This window comes from Trichechus manatus, unplaced genomic scaffold (genome assembly GCF_000243295.1).
Source record: "Trichechus manatus latirostris isolate Lorelei unplaced genomic scaffold, TriManLat1.0 scaffold00048, whole genome shotgun sequence".
Taxonomy (NCBI): domain Eukaryota; kingdom Metazoa; phylum Chordata; class Mammalia; order Sirenia; family Trichechidae; genus Trichechus; species Trichechus manatus.
Window position 1 is genome coordinate 16,115,683 of NW_004443984.1, and position 18,569 is coordinate 16,134,251.

Consider the following 18,569-nt stretch of genomic DNA (forward strand, 5'->3'; position numbering starts at 1 on the left):
CAATTGCATGTAGTCAAACTTAATGTAAATGTGACAACTTGTTTGTTTGTCCAGGGATCCATAAAAACAAAAATCAATCCGCAAACTAGAGTAAAACTGTCAGCAAGCACAGAGGAAGCTGAGACCCCACAGATGAAATTCTTTATTTCACTCTGACTAAAATAAATCCACACGGTACCACTGCCCCACTGCATGTCTACCCCTAGACAGTATATAGCAATTTGAATCAACAAATATTCAGTGGATGCCAAACAGAAAACAAGTGAGGAGATGCCGCTGGGGCTGACGACTGTACCGCACTTAGTCAAAGCGCAGGCTCTGAACAGCCCTCCTACGCGCACCTTCACTGCTTCCCCTTTAGTGCCCCGAAATGCATTACACATCACATTACGTACAAAACGCAGTCCTTTCACCAAGTGTTTAGAAAGTTTTTTTTATTGGTTACAATTATATAAAATGTATCATTGGAATTCCCCTCCTATTTATTAAGTGCTTGCTAGCAACAGCATAAAAAATCTTTTTTATACATCTGACAAACTCAAATGGTTTATTTCATGCTAGAAGGGGAAAAACAGCAAACACTGCTCTTGTCTATCTATACTTAATATCTCTCTCTTTCTCTGAAGGCTGCAATGGTTAAATCAATGGACAACCCCTTTTGTATGTCAAATTGTAAATTTTAATGTTTTCATTAGAATAGTCTTTTATATCACTCTCCAACAAGAAACAATAAAATAACTAACAGCAAACATCAATACAGGAACAACACTCTCCAGATTAACAACTCAAACAAAACAAAAAGAATTTCATGTAAAATGTAAATCACATATAATACAATTGAAGCGTCCAAAACAATTTAAATAATTTTAAATATTTTATTTTTAAACTGCTACAAATGCTTTATACAATATTTCAACATAAAGTCCCCGTAACAGAAATGTAACAAAATGGGAATGATAGTGAAAGGGTTAAAGTGGCACAAATTCACCAAACAAGTATTACACTACAAATTTTAAGAGGTAGATTACTTTTTAAAGTTGAGAACAAAAAACGATATGAATAAAACCTAGCCATTTTCCACCAACTCGGTCATTAATTTTTGGGGGGAGGGGCCTATAAATGCATGGAGAAATGATATTTATATACTGAGGAAGAGGCCAATTTGTTGTTTTTAACCTCTATTAGAGACTGAAGTGTAAAACCTGGAACATAAATTCATTTGCATTTATGCGTAGACATACATCTATACAGGCCTGGGAGTCATCCTGTGCATTGATATATTGCTACATAGTATCTGATAATATAATAGTTATAAATTAGTGCCAGATAATAAACTGAGAGGATAATCTCCATTTGGATATACAAACATGACACTAGGAGAGACATAAAAAAAAGTCCATATCCAATCTGGTTTCCTCTCCATTATGCTGGCAATCTGCTTGTGATATTTTAAAAAAAAAAAAAAAACAGGGCAAGAGATAAGCTAAACGCCTCTCTCTGTCTACAGTTCATTTAGAAGAAAGGCATCAAGAGCTGGTGTGTGACCAAAATATTTTAAAATGAGTGCATCAGAATTTGTCATCCCTGAAATCTACAACAAACTACTGATAAAACAGGGAGCTTGCTTTGCAAGGTTGAGTTCAAATCATTCTCTGCTATGTGCCAAAAGCAAGGGCTACACTCAGAGCTCAGTTCCCAGTCCAGTGACGACAAGCCAGTTCATCTAGCCCATCTTACGGCACTCTCCTCTTTGGATCTCAATCACCCGGGAGCCCCGCACGGGTGCTGGGCACCACCGAAGAAGCAGATGCCTGACTCTAACCAAGATAACAAGAAGCCTGCTGGCAATCAGTTGTGTGTTAGGATTTGTGAGTCAGCTTCAGCTGGTCTTGCAAGCTTGGTAGATTTCGTATCCTTTGCCGTAGTGCTTATCCTAAGTTGAGCATGCAATATCGTTATTTTGTCAATTAAGGTTTGTTTTGTTTTGTTTTGGGGGCTTTTCTACAGGAAGTTCCTAGAAAATAAGAAAACTGAAGATAAATGACAACATAATATAACCTTATATGAATTGACCATGTTAAATAAAAAGGTGAGTAGACCATAAGACAAATGTTATTAAGACAGTGACATAAATGATTCTGAAAGTATCTCTGTATCCTACTCAAAACAGACGTGCTGGGAAGAGGTCTATTTTGGAATGATGTAGCAGAGATGGATACATGGGAAATCAGCATTTTGTGTCCGTCTTTACGTTTTCTTGACTGGCTGCAAAGGGGACTCAGGTTTGCTTTTTTTTTTTAAATTGATGCAAAAGGAGCATTAAGGAATTTCTGAACACTTTGGGATTTACAAAGACCAAAAACAAGTAAGAGTTGAGTAGAGAATGTGCCTCTTTCCTTCACTCTGTCTTCCAGGGGAGTCCATGGAAATAAACCCTCAGCAACAGATCCAAATACAGCAGCATCATAAGCCACAGGCAAGCTCTGATGCTAACTTCCAGGGTGTACCGTGGGTGCATCAACAAGGATTCACTGTTATTAAGAGAATCTGAAAGATGGGTGAGATGCCTGATTTCCTTTGCTGTGCTGTCCTAAAAAGAGGATTTGGAGCACGTGTCTTTTTTACATCCTGACTGGCACAATGGCTTGTGCTCTAGGAAACGACGAACTGGCAAATTCCGCTGAGCCCTCGGTGTTAAAACAGAACACTACGGCTGCATTCACGTGGCTGACTGCAAGCATACACTTGAGAAACAGCGGAATCCTAAACTGGCATTCAAATGCAAAAAGTCTGAGCAACGGGGACCAGCTCTTAATCACAGTTTGTTATAAAGAAATGCACAGGAAAGGATGCTCTGCCAGCTCGAGTAAGTCCTTGAGTATGCAACAGGGTAAGTAAAGCCAAATCACTAGAAACTTAAGAGTTTTGAAAGCAAGTGTTTCTAAATGTATAAGAGAGGTCTTGCGTCATGAATACAATCATCCCTAAATAAAATTTTGAAGTAGAAATATACTGAAAAGGATACAGACTGTACTTAAAACAACTCCTTTTCAACATATTATAACAAATATGTACAGAGGACGAGACCCACTCTGTAATGGCCCTGGGCTAGACACTGATGACAGCCACCACAGTCCCCGGGCCTGAGTTAAGGAATCCGGTTTTGTACTAAATTCACTACGAGGTACCAAGATGACGAAAACAAACTCTCTGAGAGAAATGCCTATTCCTATGTCCAGATACTCAAAATATGATTTCCTGCTGCTGGCCATTTGTTTTCTGAACCCCAAAACACTTGAGAGCTTTATGGTCATTTGGTAAGCAGCCCCTCCCTTTGCCATCCACTCATCTGCAATGTGTCTACAGGACAAGTCCCGTGGCTCACAGGAAGGAGGAACAGACGCCATGGATGCCTGAGCCATCAGCTACCAATTAGAACCATACCAGTGTTTGCTTATCTGATTCTTCCCTGTTTTCTTTTAGGCCAAATTTCACTCAAGCAATGTAACCCTCTGTTAATTATCAAACAAAGCACAATAATTAAAATTAACAGAAGCAAAGAAGAAAGACACGGTTTGATTACGCTCTTTGGTCCTTTGCAGTCTTAAGTAAAGGGTTCTTTAAACAGCACTGGATTGGTAAGAGGCTAATTAAATGAACTTCACAAATTTATCGTTACTCAGCTTTTAAGAGATTCCTTTTAGATAGTATCAGAGACCAAAAGGGATATATATCCAGTGCATTCTATAGCATCAACCATTTGAGAGATGCTGTTTAATACATTCCAGGAAAATGATCGCATATTCTGGTTCATAAGCATCTGAAAAGGACTCAACTCAATAATGTCCTATTGTTGTGGAACCTCCAGAACACAGACCAAGTACAAACAAGTATTCAGTTAAAGTGCTAAAGGAAGCCAGCTGGGACATCTGAGAAACGTGCTCATTTCACCAGGGCTGACCTGCAGAGGCTAAATGTTGACGAAGAGCTATAATAACTGAGTATTTAGTACATTTATGAAGTAGCTTTTTTTTTGTTTTTTTTAATCTGATCCTTTTATTCCTACAGTAGATCATTCAAATCAGCCTTGGCTAAAGGGTCTCCTCCAAATCTTTCTCTGCTGTGACATAAGGAACACCAGCACCAAAAACTCGACCTGGTTGATGATACAGTGACAGCAGGGCCTTTGTGTACTCATGCCCTCTCCAGAACAGCTCTCACTCCACAGTTAAGCCTAATTCTGAGTTGCTTAGAACACCAAAGACTTTTCAGACATTAGAATAGAAAGTGATGGTCATGGAAGCTGAGAGTCAGGCAGCGAACTTTGAAAATATAAGATTTTAAAGTATTTTGCAGAAATTCTATCTGACAATGAATAATTTCACATGAAATCAATCTGCAGGCATTATTCAGGAAACAGCAGGAATTCCAAGAATGTACATCGACTCCAGTTAAGTACACTGATGTAGAAAGTGTGAGAAGTCAGTGTCGCAAATTTAACTACTGCTTTATCTTTTGATCTCTAAGAGCAGTTCTTAATATAAGAACATTGAGTAAAGCAGTAAAATCACCTCAAACCTAAGATTAATTGGGGAAACCAAGGCACTGACCAATGAAGCTGACTTGCCCTGGGTCACCAGATGTGCCCGAACAGAACCACAAGGTTCCTGCCTCACTGGAAGGTTCTCCACACTCTCTCCTGCTCTTCTTCCCATTTGGGAACTGGCCCGTCTATTAACCTATGGCTGGAGGCAGGCGGGGGAGTGGGGGGAACTATAAGGCATTTGAAAAGGAATATGGTGCTTTGTTTTAACCAATGAGGCCAATTTTTAAAATTAAAACACTGGCAGTGAAAGAAAGCATTCTCATGGTTGCTACAACTTTGCTGAAGTCACAGAAATATTAAAGAAGGTTGCAATGTGGTTTACTAACTCAGTGATGCATCAATAAGAAATTACCTACCGTCAGTAAATAATGTAAGTTACACTGAGATACTATCCAAGAGAGGAAGGACATTTGAGAGAACTTCATCTTTTCATATAGGGTACTCTGGTGGGCTTTTCCATGGTTTCAAATTCAATTCACAACTGGCCCCATTCAAATGGTACCACTTTTGAGTTCTAAGCTGAAATAAAAACTATTTATTTCTCTACAGCAGTCAAAGCAGTGAACCTTCTTAACGCCTACAGTGTACGCAACAGCTACTTCCTTTACATGCTTGTAGCAAAACCTTACAGGAAAAAATTAAAAATATCTGTGGGCAAGCACACCATTTTCTTGCCTATCCTTACCCCCAAGCTCTTAAGTCTTCAACGTTCCGGCCCTGGAGGACACCGCTTACCTGAAGTCCTTCAGCTCCTGCTTGGCACTGCTGTCCTCTCTCCTGTTTTCACCCACGTCAGTGGCAGCGGCCAGCTGTAAGCTTCGGGTGATTGGCCCCCCACTCCGTTCTCTAGATTTCATATTGAACCGGTCTGTTCTTCTCTTACTTGCCAAGGTGGCTTTGCTTTGTAGAACAGCTTTACTTTTCTGGACTCGCACATGCAGGTTCCGGGACGCTTTGCTCGCAAGCTGAGCAGGGTGATTCTTGGCCATAGCTTTGGGTTTTTTCCCCTCGACGTGCGTTATTTTGGCCATTCTTATCGGGCTGGAGTTCCTTAAAGAGGAGTTTGGCTTCTTGGACTTCACCGAAGTCCCAAACTTGACATTCTGCTTGGACCTGAAGGACGAGGAGGGCAACGGGACCGGCGCAGGGCCAGAGCTGCGAGCTCGGGTCTTTCCCAGAGGAGCCGGCGTGCTCTGCATCTTAATCTCCGCGTCCGCCGTCCTTCGGCGGTGGTTGCCGTTACTGTTCTTGTCACTGCTGGCAGGTGACGAGTGTCCGCCTTTCTTGGATGAATGAGAAACTTTTTTTTTGGAAGGAGAAAGAGGTTTTTGGGGACAGCTGAAAGCAGCATGCTTATTCAGGCTTCCAATGTAAGTGAACTCTCTATTGCAGTAAGGGCAGATGTGAGAGGATGACTCAGAAGCATTTTTTAAGTCGGCTTTCTGCTTGGCAGCCTTGTTTTTCTGAAGGATTGCTTTCTGCACAAGCTGATTTTTTCTCTTCAATGCATTCAATTTGAGCTTATTAGATGACATTTTGCTTAGCTCGACACTGAAATTCAGTCTTTTTGGCTGCCCCATGCGTCTGAAGGCATTTTTCCCAGAGTTATCTAAAACCACCACACCATTTTTGGGTTGCACCGTCTGTTTCAAAGGGACTGGATTCTTCTTAGGGGTGTACCGCTTCTTGTCACTAGCAGATGCACATGCCAGGATGTGTTTGTGTAGCTCAGGCATGTTATCAACACCTTTTCCACATTTTGTGCAGCGAATGGCAGTAGTAAAAGTCTGTGGAATATTGTGCGTGGTGAAATTTGTGGCTGTCACACCAATTCCCATCGGGTTCCGGTGATGGTACTGAAATGGAGGCGGTTTAAAGCTTGGGTAATGCTGGTTGAGACCCAATCGAACATCTGGATCTTTTGTTTTTACTCCAGAAGCCATTATTTTTATGGTCGTGTAAAGCTCTTCGGAGGAATCATTTAACTCCTCTTCTTCTTTAGATGTTTCTGAAGGATCTTCTGGTAAACTCTGCATGTGCTCAGCATGGGCCTTGCTCGGGTCTGTGAAGTTCTGGGGCCTGAGGGTCCCAGTCTCAAACTCATGGTGTGTGCACACCTTATCTGGATGGAGATCTCGCTGGTGCTGCTGCAAATTGCACAAAAAAGCAAATTCTTTTTTACAAACTGAACACACAAAGATATTCCCAACTCCATGAAGCATAAAGCGATGTTCTGACAAATCAGTTTTATCCTTAAACAGCTGCACACAGAATTCACATTTGAAGGGCCATTCTTCAGCATGAATAGATAAATGTTTGGTTAAGTCTTTAATAGAAAGAAAAGGTGATTCACAGACATTGCAAACAAAATTTTTGTTGAATGTTTCCTGAACAACATCCTGTTCAACTGAAGACTGGGGCTCTTCCCTGGGTTTCAGATCTTCATTCTCTAACTCTTCCTGTTTGAAAGATATCATGGGGAGCGAAACTTCCAGATTATCACCAGAGGAAACAACGGATGATACCGCTGAGAGAGGAGGTGGTGAAGGGGAAGAGGAGGAAGAAGAGGAGGAGAAGGAAGATGAGGAAGATGATGAGGAAGAAGAGGAAGAAAGTGTTGGAGGCCCAGGTGATGCAGCAGACGTGAGCGGTTCAACAGAATGGATGGGAGATGGAGAGGGAGACACTGTAGGTGAAAGAACTGGAAGTGGAGACTGTGCGGCAGCATTCGAGAGGGGAGAGGGGCAAGGATGAGGAGATGCATCAGATGAGGGGGCTGGGAGAGGTAACGGAATCGTAGGAAGGAGTGGAGGGGGTGGTGTGGCAACAGTTAAGACTGGAGGACAGCGTGGAGGGGAAGAGGGATTTGTTGGGATCAAAAGAGGAGGCAGCTGACCAGAAGAGAGGGAAGATGTCTGCAGTGCAGGTGATGAAGGAGAAACATCAGGTGGGGACTCAACAGTAGGGGCAGATAAACTAGAGTGGGGACCAAGGTCAGGATCTGGTTGAGGCTCTAGTGATTTACAAGGACTTGGGCTCCTGGTCACATCTGCAGCATTTTCTACAGGTAAATCGATGCCATTGTATTCATTGAGAAGAACTTTCTGTAGCATGCAGGTGGTTGGTTTCTTTTTCTTCACAGCACTACAGGCTGGCGGCACCAAATGGTTCTCTTTGAATTCTTTGCCTTCAGAGTCACTGCAGGGCTTTTTATGGACGCTGAGATCTAATACAGATTCCCACTGGACGGGAGTCTTGCCTACACCCTCAGCCTTCTGTTTTACACCACTGGATAAATCCAGTGGCTGTTGGTTGCATACATTACTAAAAGTAGAACTGGCTGCCCATTCTTTAGATATTTTATACTCATCGAAGCACGGAGGGCTCACAGTTTCTCTCTCATCCCTCCCAGACAAACTCCAGGCTGGGGAGTTGCTATGACTTTCCATTTTGGGTTTTTTAGAACTCAGGACAGGCTCAGTCCACACTGCTTTACCATCGCTTTGCTTCCCAAAGTCTCGAAGGGCAGGACTGTGTTGTGGAGAACTGGGAGGAGAGCTGGTCCGCCGCTTAAACCTACTTGAACTCACAGGTAACATTGACGCAGGAGCGGACACAGGAGGAGGACCCAGTTTAGGCATCTCAGTTGCTGAAATCCCTGCAGGAGAAGTTAGTTTTTCCTGGGTTTGAAGAAGTTGTTTGAGCTTTGATGACAAATAAACACTTTTTTCTTTATGAAAAGACACTGCTTCTGTAGCTGATATGCTAAGAGGCAGACTTACGGAGCACGAGGGTGCTACAGGGTCTGAATCCGTTTCAGCTTTAATTTTGGGTAAGAGAGGTGGACTGGTAGTTCTTCGTTTCTTAGACTCCCTGTTCGTGCTGCTGGAAGGCTCTTTAGGGAGATCGTCCGTCACAGGGACCGGAGTAGTCTGTATGTTCTGGGTAATTTCCACTGTCACTGGAGTAAGCAGACAGTTTATGCCATACAAGTCAGCCGAATTAGATTCCATCTCAATCACATCACAATTACTAGTGCTGCTGTTAGTCTGAATTTTACCATCGATATAGTAATTTAGGTTTTCAGAGATATTGCTAGAAATATCCATGATGTACACGTCATCTGCTTCCCCTTCCTCCTCAGGCTCTGTGCTTGGTACGTAGACATTCTGGGTGGGCTGGGCCTGCTCTGCTGGAGGTTGGGGCTCTTCCAGGAGGCCTCCTTTTCGCCGCACACCTTTGGGAATCAGATGACGCTCATGAACTCTACGCTGATGCCGTCTCATATTAGTATGAGTTCCAAAAACTTTTTTACAGTATTTGCATGGATGAAGTTCTTTAACTTCCCCATTCTCTTCTACAACAGTAGAATTTACTGCTTCTTGGGAAGCTTTCTCTGAATTCAAGATCAGAGAGTTCTGCCCAAGATTGGGAGGATTTGATTCATCTTGAGGAGTAACATTATCTCCAGATACTTTACCATCAGTGAGGTCTTCTGACGGCTGTAGTGTTAGGCTGGGCTTTCGCTTTAACCCTGTTTCATGGCGACGCTCATGCCTCCTCCTGTTAATTTGTGTGCCAAACGCTTTCCCACAGTACTTGCATTTGAACGCATGATTGACTGTAGATATATGGATATGCATGTGACGTTCAAGCCCCTGTTTGGTTGTAAACTTTCGCTCACAATGCTGACATGGAAACATAAATGTTTCAAATACATCACCATTGGGTTCTCCTTTAGTTTTAGGAATTCTGATAACAGGTGTTACCTCTGGAGAATCTTCAAGACTTTCTCTTGAAATATGTTTTGGTTCTTCTAATAAATCTTCTAACTTCTCATCACACCGTATTTCTGGCTCTTTCACAGAACTTTCATTTGGCATGTCAGCTTCTTCCTCCCCCTCTTCTTCCAACTCATCATCTTCATCATCATCTTCCTCCTCCTCTTCATCTTCCAAATCATTCACCTCACAATTCGTTGCTTCTACTTTCTCGTCTGGTTCTGTTTGTGGCTCACAGACAGCGGAAGGGACTGCTAATTCTGGAAGTACATCCTGACTAACCACCTCCTGAAGAACATCTGTCTGTTCAGCTGCTGAAGCTGAAGGCTTCTCTTCCTCTTCTTTAGGGCCTAGGAAAACAGAAGCATGGAAGTGAGGGCAAAAACTAGCCATCTGGTGACTAATTATTCAAATTACTTCTATTAGCATTTAAAATGTGTAAGGGAGATTATGATTGACAATAAATAACTTCTACTTTCTTACTTATAAAGTTGTAATTAATCCATTTTCATCATTCATTCATAAAACAAACATGTCTAGAGCACCTCCTATGCACCAGGCAACATTCTGGGCAGTGAGGAGACACATGAACCACAGAGACAACAATGCCTACCTGGAGCTTAGGCACTTTTCTGTGTTTAGCTACTCACATATAAACACCTCTTAGAAACTGTAGCGCTTCAAACTATACTGGAGTAGTTGATATTAAATTTCAGGAGACTAGCTGTGAATTCCCATTCCTCATGATTCCAAAATGAAACAAGGAAATTGATAAACATATTATCAGCTTAGATTCTTAGTAGTCTGTCCTGAATGGAATGATCCTCCCCCTCCTTCCTGATTAAAACCATTATGTAGAATATTTTCCAGAATCATGTGATCAGAATTGTTTCAAGTAAAAGAAATCTCAGAGATCATCTCTTCTAAGCCCCATGAAATTCTTAAAGAGTACTCAGCAAAGGAAACAAAAAAATAGAAATCCAAAGTCACTTCTGGGTCTCTATGCTCAGGAGGAAGCCAGTCTAGCATAATCTGAAGAAGATGATAGGCAGGTGGTCAGGGAATGCCTCACTATAAGGGCACAGGTGAGCAAAGACCTAAAAGAAATGAGCCAAGCAAGTATCTGGGGTAGAGAAGCCCTCTGGACAGAGGAAACAGCAAGTGCAAAAGCTCTCAATTAACAATGTGCTAGATGTGTCCAAGAAATAGCAGAGAGAGAAAGGCTCAAGTGTGGGAGGAAGCGGAGAGCAGATGAGACCAGGGAAGTGGCCAGGAGCCAGCTCACAAAGGATCTTGTAGGTTGTTGGCCTTAATTCTAAGTGAAACAGGGGACTGCTGGTAAGTTTTAATAGAACTATGTATGATCTGACTTATATTCAAGAGAATCATCCTATCTACTATGAGGAAGGTAGACAACTCCAGGTAGGCAAGGATGGAAGCAGGTCAACACAGAGCCGACTACATCCTATAGAAAGGTGTGGCAGCTGAGACTAAGGTGGCAGGGATGGAGGTGGTGGGAAATGGTCAGACTCTGAATATATTTTAAAAGTCAAGCCGACAAGATGTGCTTACTGACTGGCTGTGATGAGAGAAGAGAAGCATCAGGGAGGATTCCATACCAACTGCAGTAACTCTATTTACTAAACCACAAAAGAATGCGGTGTGTGCATGTGTGCACGTGTGTGTTGGGAGGGAATCAAAAGTTTACACGAGGCACGCTGAAGTTTGAGGTACACAATTAGACTTCCAAGTGAAGACGTTAAACAATGTCACATGAATCTTGAGTTCAACAAAGACGCTGAGCCTAAAAATGACAAAGTCTGGTCCTCAGTGTACAGACAGTGTTTAAAGCTTGGGACCAAACTATGCCACCCTGAGAGTGGAATGCAGACCGAAGAGAGACAGGAGGACTGTGGCCTGGATGACTCCAAGTTGGCGGAATCGCCAGTGAGGTATCAGCGAACTAAGAGGGGGTGGTCCGTGGGCTAAGTAAAGAAAGGGTTTCCAGGAGGAAGCAATCAGCTATGTTAAGAACCACCGATGGGTTAAGTGAGATGAGGACTAAGAACTGAACATCTGATTTAACAATGAAAAGGTCCGGTTATTGCCGACAACAGTTTTAGTGGAGCCGTGTGGACAAAGGCTAACTGGATTCATAAGAGAATGGAAAGAGGAGGGAGAGGCAGGAAAACTATGAGCAACTACTTCACATTTTGCTATAAAGGAAGGGGGAGAAATGGGGTAATAGCTGGAAGGACAAATGGGTTCAGCAGGGACTCTTAAAGATAGGAGCTAGTATAGTACACTGAACGCTGATGGAGATGGCCCACCGTGCTGCTTTCTCTACAGTATTAATTGATAACTTTGTTGAATAGGCCTCTTTTGCTGTAGACATATGAAGAGTTCATTAAGAAGGGCCCTCTAGAGGAGACAGGGCTACTATGACTTCTCCAGGCTACGTGAATTGGCTATTTCCCCGTTCACCTGACAAGTATTTACTGAGCACCACTATATGCCAGTGCCGTTGAAAAAGACTGCCAAGATCCCTGTCTTTGCAGAGTTTCAGCTTAGTAGGAACTACACACAAGTAAACAGGCAACAATGTTGTAATAAAGATCACTGCTATGCTAGCAGAAGTATGTGCTGCTGCAGATGCACACAGGAGGAGCATGGTTCATCAGGGAAGGATTCTTAGCAAAGCACTGAGCAGGCTTAACCCAAAGGATAAAAAAGAGTGCGTAGAAAAGAAGAGGAAGCAGGGAGGTATCAAAACGCGTAGGGTATTAGTTTGGACTTATATGGGAACAATGGGGTCCATTAAAAGTATTTTAAAGCAAGACAGTGCTATTTGACTACATGTGGATTAAGTGATTGGGAGAAGGACATTACTGGAGACAGAAGACCAATACTGACAAAGCGGTACTAGAACAGAGGAAACGAAGGCTGCCTGTACTAAGATGTGGAAATGGAAAGCAGCAGCAGAGGCAGAAAAAAGTGGCCAGATTGTTGAGAAATAAGAGAAGTTTGTTAATAGTCTTGGTGAACTTGCCTAGATACAGGGGAGATGGAGGGGTCAAAAGGTCAAATGTTCTAGCTCTGCAAATACAAGGTACTAATGTAAATACAATGATGAGCACCAGCCCTCTTGCTGGTTCCTAGGAATATCAGTCCTATTTTTTCCCATCTGCTATTATACTCACTAGCAATGAGGTTTCTGCTTCTAAACAGAAACCAGCCTTCTCTCCCCCCAGACAAATTTCATAAATTCCATGAGTTTTCCAAACTAGGAAATTAGTTCTTCGATGGTGGTAACGTATAGAGCTAGCTCCCTTTCAAATAAATTTTCAACAAAGACCCGGAGGTTGCCCAAGGAAAGATGAGATAACAGGAAATGAAAATAACATCTCCAAGGCTCAGAAATTTCTTCATGGAGTTCATTTTTAGCCAAAATGTGTGGCTTACTGGGATCAGGGAGGGGGCGGATCCTTTCCGTATGATTGGTAAACAATCCCAGATTTTAAACTGTCCAAAGTAATAAGAACAAAAATGTGCACAGCTCTATTTTAACTAATAAGGCCCACCTCAAAGTGTGTCTACACACTTGATGAGGTCTGTTGAGGCTTAAACATAAAGCAGCTTTGGGAAACATGAAGAAGCTGAACCACTTGCTCATTATATAGACCATTTGCTGAGGTCAATATGGAACACACAGGACAGGTCTACAACTGCGCTATACAGAACCATCACCTTGACCAGCTGTACTGCAAAAAGAATTGCAAATACCTATTTTAATGGGATCTAATGTTATATCAAGAAAAAAATAATTGTTTCGTATGATGGGGGGGGCCATTGTAATTTTTTTTTTTTTTTAATTCTGCCACCAAAGGTAGAAAGGTTCTTTAGTAATTTTTGTTGTTGTTCAAACAAATGTCTTAGCAAACCTTCTGTTGTAAGCAGGCAGATTTAGTTTTATAAGGCTCTGGGAAATAAACACTTGGCTGCTAACCGAAAGGTCAGCGGTTCGGACCCACAAGCTGCTGTGCAGAGTAAGGTGGGGCAGTCTGTTTCCGTAAAGATTTATAGCCTTGGAAACACTATGGGGCAGTTCTACTCTGTCCTATGGGGTCGCTATGAGTCAGAATAAACTCGACGACAATGAGTTTGGGTTTTTTTGGTTTATTCTTGCTTCATAAAGTGGGACAGAAAATGACAATCCTTTGTGCATGTCATCACCACAAACAGCGCGCTAATCAAACGACTATAAAAAGTATTTTGTGGCTTTTTTCCCTCTACAAACGTTTCATGAAAGAGTTACAAGGCTATAATTTGAAATTTGCCTAGGTAGGTCACTATGAACAACTCCTGAGCAAGCTTCAGTCTGCCTAAACTTACCACATAACAAATTAAGACACACTTCCCTTGCTTCTAATCGTATCAATAGTCTCAATATGGGGCTCAACTGCATTGAACATAGTCTGTATTTCTGATTAAATTTCAATTCATGCCTCACTGTGAATTCTTACATCATGGAAGGCCTAGAATATTAATCCTTAGAAACGATTATAAAGAAAAAAAATTGTGGGGAGAAACACAAAGAGATGGAGTAAGAATTTAAATTCCAACAAAACGTAGAAACATTTTTCATCCTGACAAATAAAATAAAAAATGTTTTGATATTTTAAGTAAATTTTTAACCTAAGTGTAAAGCAGACATAAGGAGCCCTGGTGGTGCAATGGTTAAGTGCTCAGCTGATAACCAGAAGGTTGGCAGTTTGAACCCACCCAGAGCTTCCGAGGGGAAAAAGATCTGGCAATCTGTTCCCATAAAGATTACAGCCTAGGAAACCCTACAGGGCAGTTCTACTCATCATACAGGGTCACTATGAGTCGGAGTTGCCTCAATGGCACACAACAACAAAGCATACACACATTAAAGCGTATAAATGATAAGTATACATAGTGAGATTAAATTTTTATGTGCCCATCCCAGACCAATGATGGAACATTACCAGCACCCCAAAAATCTGCCTTGTGTCATGCCAGTCTGACTTCCATCGCTATAGGTTTATTCTGAACTTTATATTACACCCACTCCTCACTTATCAACATGGTTAGGTTCCAAAGACACGGCTATTAATGTGAAAATAGGCGTTATGACTACAGCATTATGTAACTGCCGAATTACATCATTACATAACTGCCAAACCACTGAGAATCATGGCCCAACCAAGATGACAAATAACCTTAACCATCACAGCTAGCATTATTCTCACCTCGCACCTTGGCGTTTGTTACTGCCAGACATACGTCGGACAGTAGATTTTTTACTAACGTCGTAAATGCGGTATGTCAGATAACGATACAGTTGATAAGTGAGGAGTAGGCAGTATTTATAAATGTAATCATACGGTAGGTTTCACTTTATTTTAACAAGAGAGTAATTTCATTTTTAACAAGAGAAGTCTTAAATATAATTTTTTGAAGGGGAGATAAGATGGGAAAGGCTCAGTTTACCATATTAAATTTAGGTGATTATTTTATTGTTAAACCCTTTATAGTTCTTGGATGATTCTAAAAAGGGCCATACAAAGAGATACAAAGTAATTTTATCTGGCAACACATACCCAAACCCTCCAAGTCCAACAGGCCCAGCTTACCTTCTGCAGAATCTCTCATATTTGCAGGGGTGGAATCTGGCTCACTGGTCTTCAGCTTTATGTCTTCTGTTTTGTTTCCTTTGCTTTTATTTTCCTGGGATTTTTTCTTCCCTGAAACACAATATTTATTCATTCATTCATTCATTCATTCATCCATTCTGTCATTCACTATTATCCTGAATTCTCGAAGGAGATAATTATTAATCCAATCACAGCAAACCAAATATTTCTATGCAACTATCACTTCAAACCTACAGCTATCAAACTTCAGCTACAGATAACATGGTTTAGAAGAGTTAACAATATTGATGTCAATGAAAAATCGGGCATAATAACACTGAATTCAGTTCTACACAAATAATAAGGATGTGGCAGAAGTCTGGTTATTTGTAAGAAACATGTTCAGTCCTTTTAGTTAAGATATGATTATCCATAACTGTCAAAGCAAAACAACAGAAGCAGAGATTCCACTGTATTGCAAGAGACACACATGCACGATGGCTCCACTATCAAATGCTGAGTAATCATGAATAATTCATGGTCAGCCTACATGGCACTCCAACAGACCTGTGGGATTTCACTCTAGGTCCAGTACAATTCAATATTTCATTAACAATTCGGAGGATGGAATTCATGAAATACTAACTGTATTCCAAGTGATATCATACTTTAGCAGATAAGATTAAAATGCAACATATTTCTGATAAGCTGGAACAATGAACTAAAATCATCTGATACTCAATAAAGAAACAATTCTCTATAGTAGAACAAACAGTGAAGGTTCAAAGGCTCAGTCTCTTTGGGATTGAACTACTAAATTCACTACTACTGAATTCTAAACTTCCTTTTTTCTGGTAGCCTGTGTTTTTCAGTTTTCAGACTCATAACAAGTTCCTATTTATCTTCGGCTAAAGCTTCCTTCTCTTTCTGCAATGCTGTCCCCAACCTGACCTCTCAGAGTTCCCGCAACTGCCCCCTACCCTTCCAGAACAAGCTTCTTGCCACCTTTACCTCTGAAGTAGTAAAATAGCAAACAAGAAACCAGTCATAGCTTCTGGACCACATGGAAAATTATATTCTCCTTAACAGAAACACTACAGAGGCATACAATTAACTAAAATATAGGCAAGAGATGAAAATGAGGTCATAGACACAAAATACTATTGAAAAAATAATGATTAAAAGTGGAAACATCAATTCCAATTCAAAGCAAGTAATAATCCTAAAAACATCTCCAGATTTTGATAAGCCTGTAAGAGATTTAACAAGAAAAAGAAAAGTACAAAATACTTAATCATTTAGTTTGTTAGTTTTAAAAAGCAAACAAATTCAAAAATATTTTAAAACACTAATTCTTCAGGCTGTAAGAAAACAGAAGATTTTTTTGTAACTAACTACATAAGGGTTCACTCAAATTCACGACAGCATATTTATCAGTTCATTTCAAAGGCAGTTAAGATGGAACTCACAACTCAGGGTACATTTCACTGATGGGAACAGAAATCGAAGGTCTGTATGGACATGGCAGATTCCTGCCTCCAGGTGGAAGACTTATAAACCAATACCCTCTGCAAGGGGCCCAAACATAAAAACACCTTTTCACAATGGAAAGTGAAGAGCGCTTGAAGCACTTAACTGAAGTAGGGCAAAGACTACAGCTTTCAGAACGGATTACACCTCAACATAAAGAAAACAAAAATCCTCACAACTGGACCAATAAGTAACATCATGATACATGGAAACAAGACTGAAGTTGTCAAGGATTTCATTTTACTTGGATCCACAATCAATGTCCATGGAAGCAGCAGTCAAGAAATCAAACTACGTACTGCTTCGGGCAAATCTGCTGCAAAAGACCTCTTTCCAGTGTTAAAAAACAAAGATGTCACTTTGAGGACTAAGGTGCACCTGACCCAAGCCATGGTATTTTCAGTCACCTAATACGCATACGAAAGCTGCACAACGAATAAGGAAGACGGAAAAAGAACTGACACCTTTCAATTATGGTGTTGGCAAAGAATACTGAGGCAAAGAATACTGAATATATCATGGGCTACCAGAAGAACAAACAAATCCGTCTTGGAAGAAGCACAGCCAGAATGCTCCTTAGAAGCAGGGATGGCGAGACTTCGTCTCACGTACTTTGGAGGAGTACATCATGGAAGTAACCTGGAGAAGGACATCACGCTTGGTAGAGCAGAGGGTCAGCAAAAGAGAGGAAGAAGACCCTCAACGAGATGGACTGACACAGTGGCTGCAACAATAGATTCAAACATAACAATGATTGTGAAGATGGCGCAGGACTGGGCAGTGTTTTGTTCTGTTGTACAGGGAGTTGCTATGAGTCAGAGTTGACTGGACAGTACCTAATGACAACAATCGTCTCTTGTAATTCTTTCTTCCTTTGTCAACTTAACAGCACTTAGTCTAATCTGATGATGACAAACGGTCTTGAGGAACGCCATTGAGCTTAAGGGAATTTGGATTCTACTTCTTTCAACGAGTTTTCTTATCCCCAGAATAACATTCACCCTTCCCTGTGTGTGTGATGCTCAGTCCATATCAGACTGCTGATACCTAACAAAATGCCTTATCACCCACACACACACAATGCAAATATAAATGATCACCTGTCTACATAACTGCTCTAGTGCTGCAGCTGATGTTTGAGGCAATCCATGGATTCTTTTATTCCCATGTAAAGGGCTCCTAGCACAGCACTCAGACACTTAATTCAAGTTCTATTCAGATAATCTTCTTCCCGAGCTAAAACCACAAAATGTTTATAAGACATCAGTAGCACCACTTAGGTACCCCAAACAAGCCAAGCAACGTGACCTTTCCTTACTGAGCACTTACTTTATACTTTGTAGAAGTATAATCTTTTAAAATAAATAACAATGAAGAGATACAGCCTAAACCTCACCTCTTATGCATAAATCTTACATACGTTAAAAAAAAAGACAAGTTACATGGTAAAATTTAATAGAAAAAAATGTCAATTTGTTGTAATATAATCTCTTGCAAATGCAATTTCAAATGGGTAAGAAGTTTTTTTTTTGGCAACCTCTCAAGCACTATATGAGCTCAGGTTGCAGGTTGTACCAAAAAAAAAAAAAAAAAAGTAAACCGGCCTGTATCATGTAAATAGCATATTGAATAAATGGGGGAGATTTCTAGAGTTCTATTTCAATAAAGTAAAGCACAGCTTTAATAATATCATTAAGATGCACTTAAAATGGAATCACATTATCTAAAAGGTAAAAGTATTATTTTAAGCTTTATTCCCTGCCTAAAAGAGTATTAGAATAACCAGCTGATACAGAATGTCAAACGTCCACTATAGGACTCCCCAAACCTAATCAGTGAGTTTATTTTCCCTAGGTACCCTCTTTGAAAGCCATGACCATGGATACCTGCTCCAGTGTGAGCAGAGAAGCCACCTGTGGCAGGTACATCTTTTGTATTCTCATCAGAGGACTAACGAGAATCCAGTCACAGCTCCCAGGGACCAGGTAATTCTCT

General features: G+C 41.0%; 1 protein-coding gene across 4 annotated transcripts in view; it reads right to left on the minus strand.

Annotated features, from left to right (window-relative positions):
• Positions 1-419: 419 nt before the first annotated feature.
• PRDM2 (PR/SET domain 2) overlaps positions 420-18,569 on the minus strand; it is a 48,098-nt gene continuing 29,948 nt past the window's right edge. Inside the window, exons 2-4 of one of the 4 annotated variants that reach the window (XM_004377230.3) lie at positions 15,045-15,155; positions 5,342-9,737; positions 420-2,014 (exon numbers count right to left, since the gene is read on the minus strand). In XM_004377230.3, the coding sequence (XP_004377287.1) occupies positions 2,002-2,014; positions 5,342-9,737; positions 15,045-15,063 (4,428 nt within the window). In that variant the 5' untranslated portion in view covers positions 15,064-15,155 and the 3' untranslated portion in view covers positions 420-2,001. Of the gene's footprint in view, positions 2,031-5,341; positions 9,738-15,044; positions 16,757-18,569 lie in introns of those variants that run through there. The other 3 variants (XM_023732169.1, XM_023732170.1, XM_023732168.1) reach the window with 3 other exon arrangements.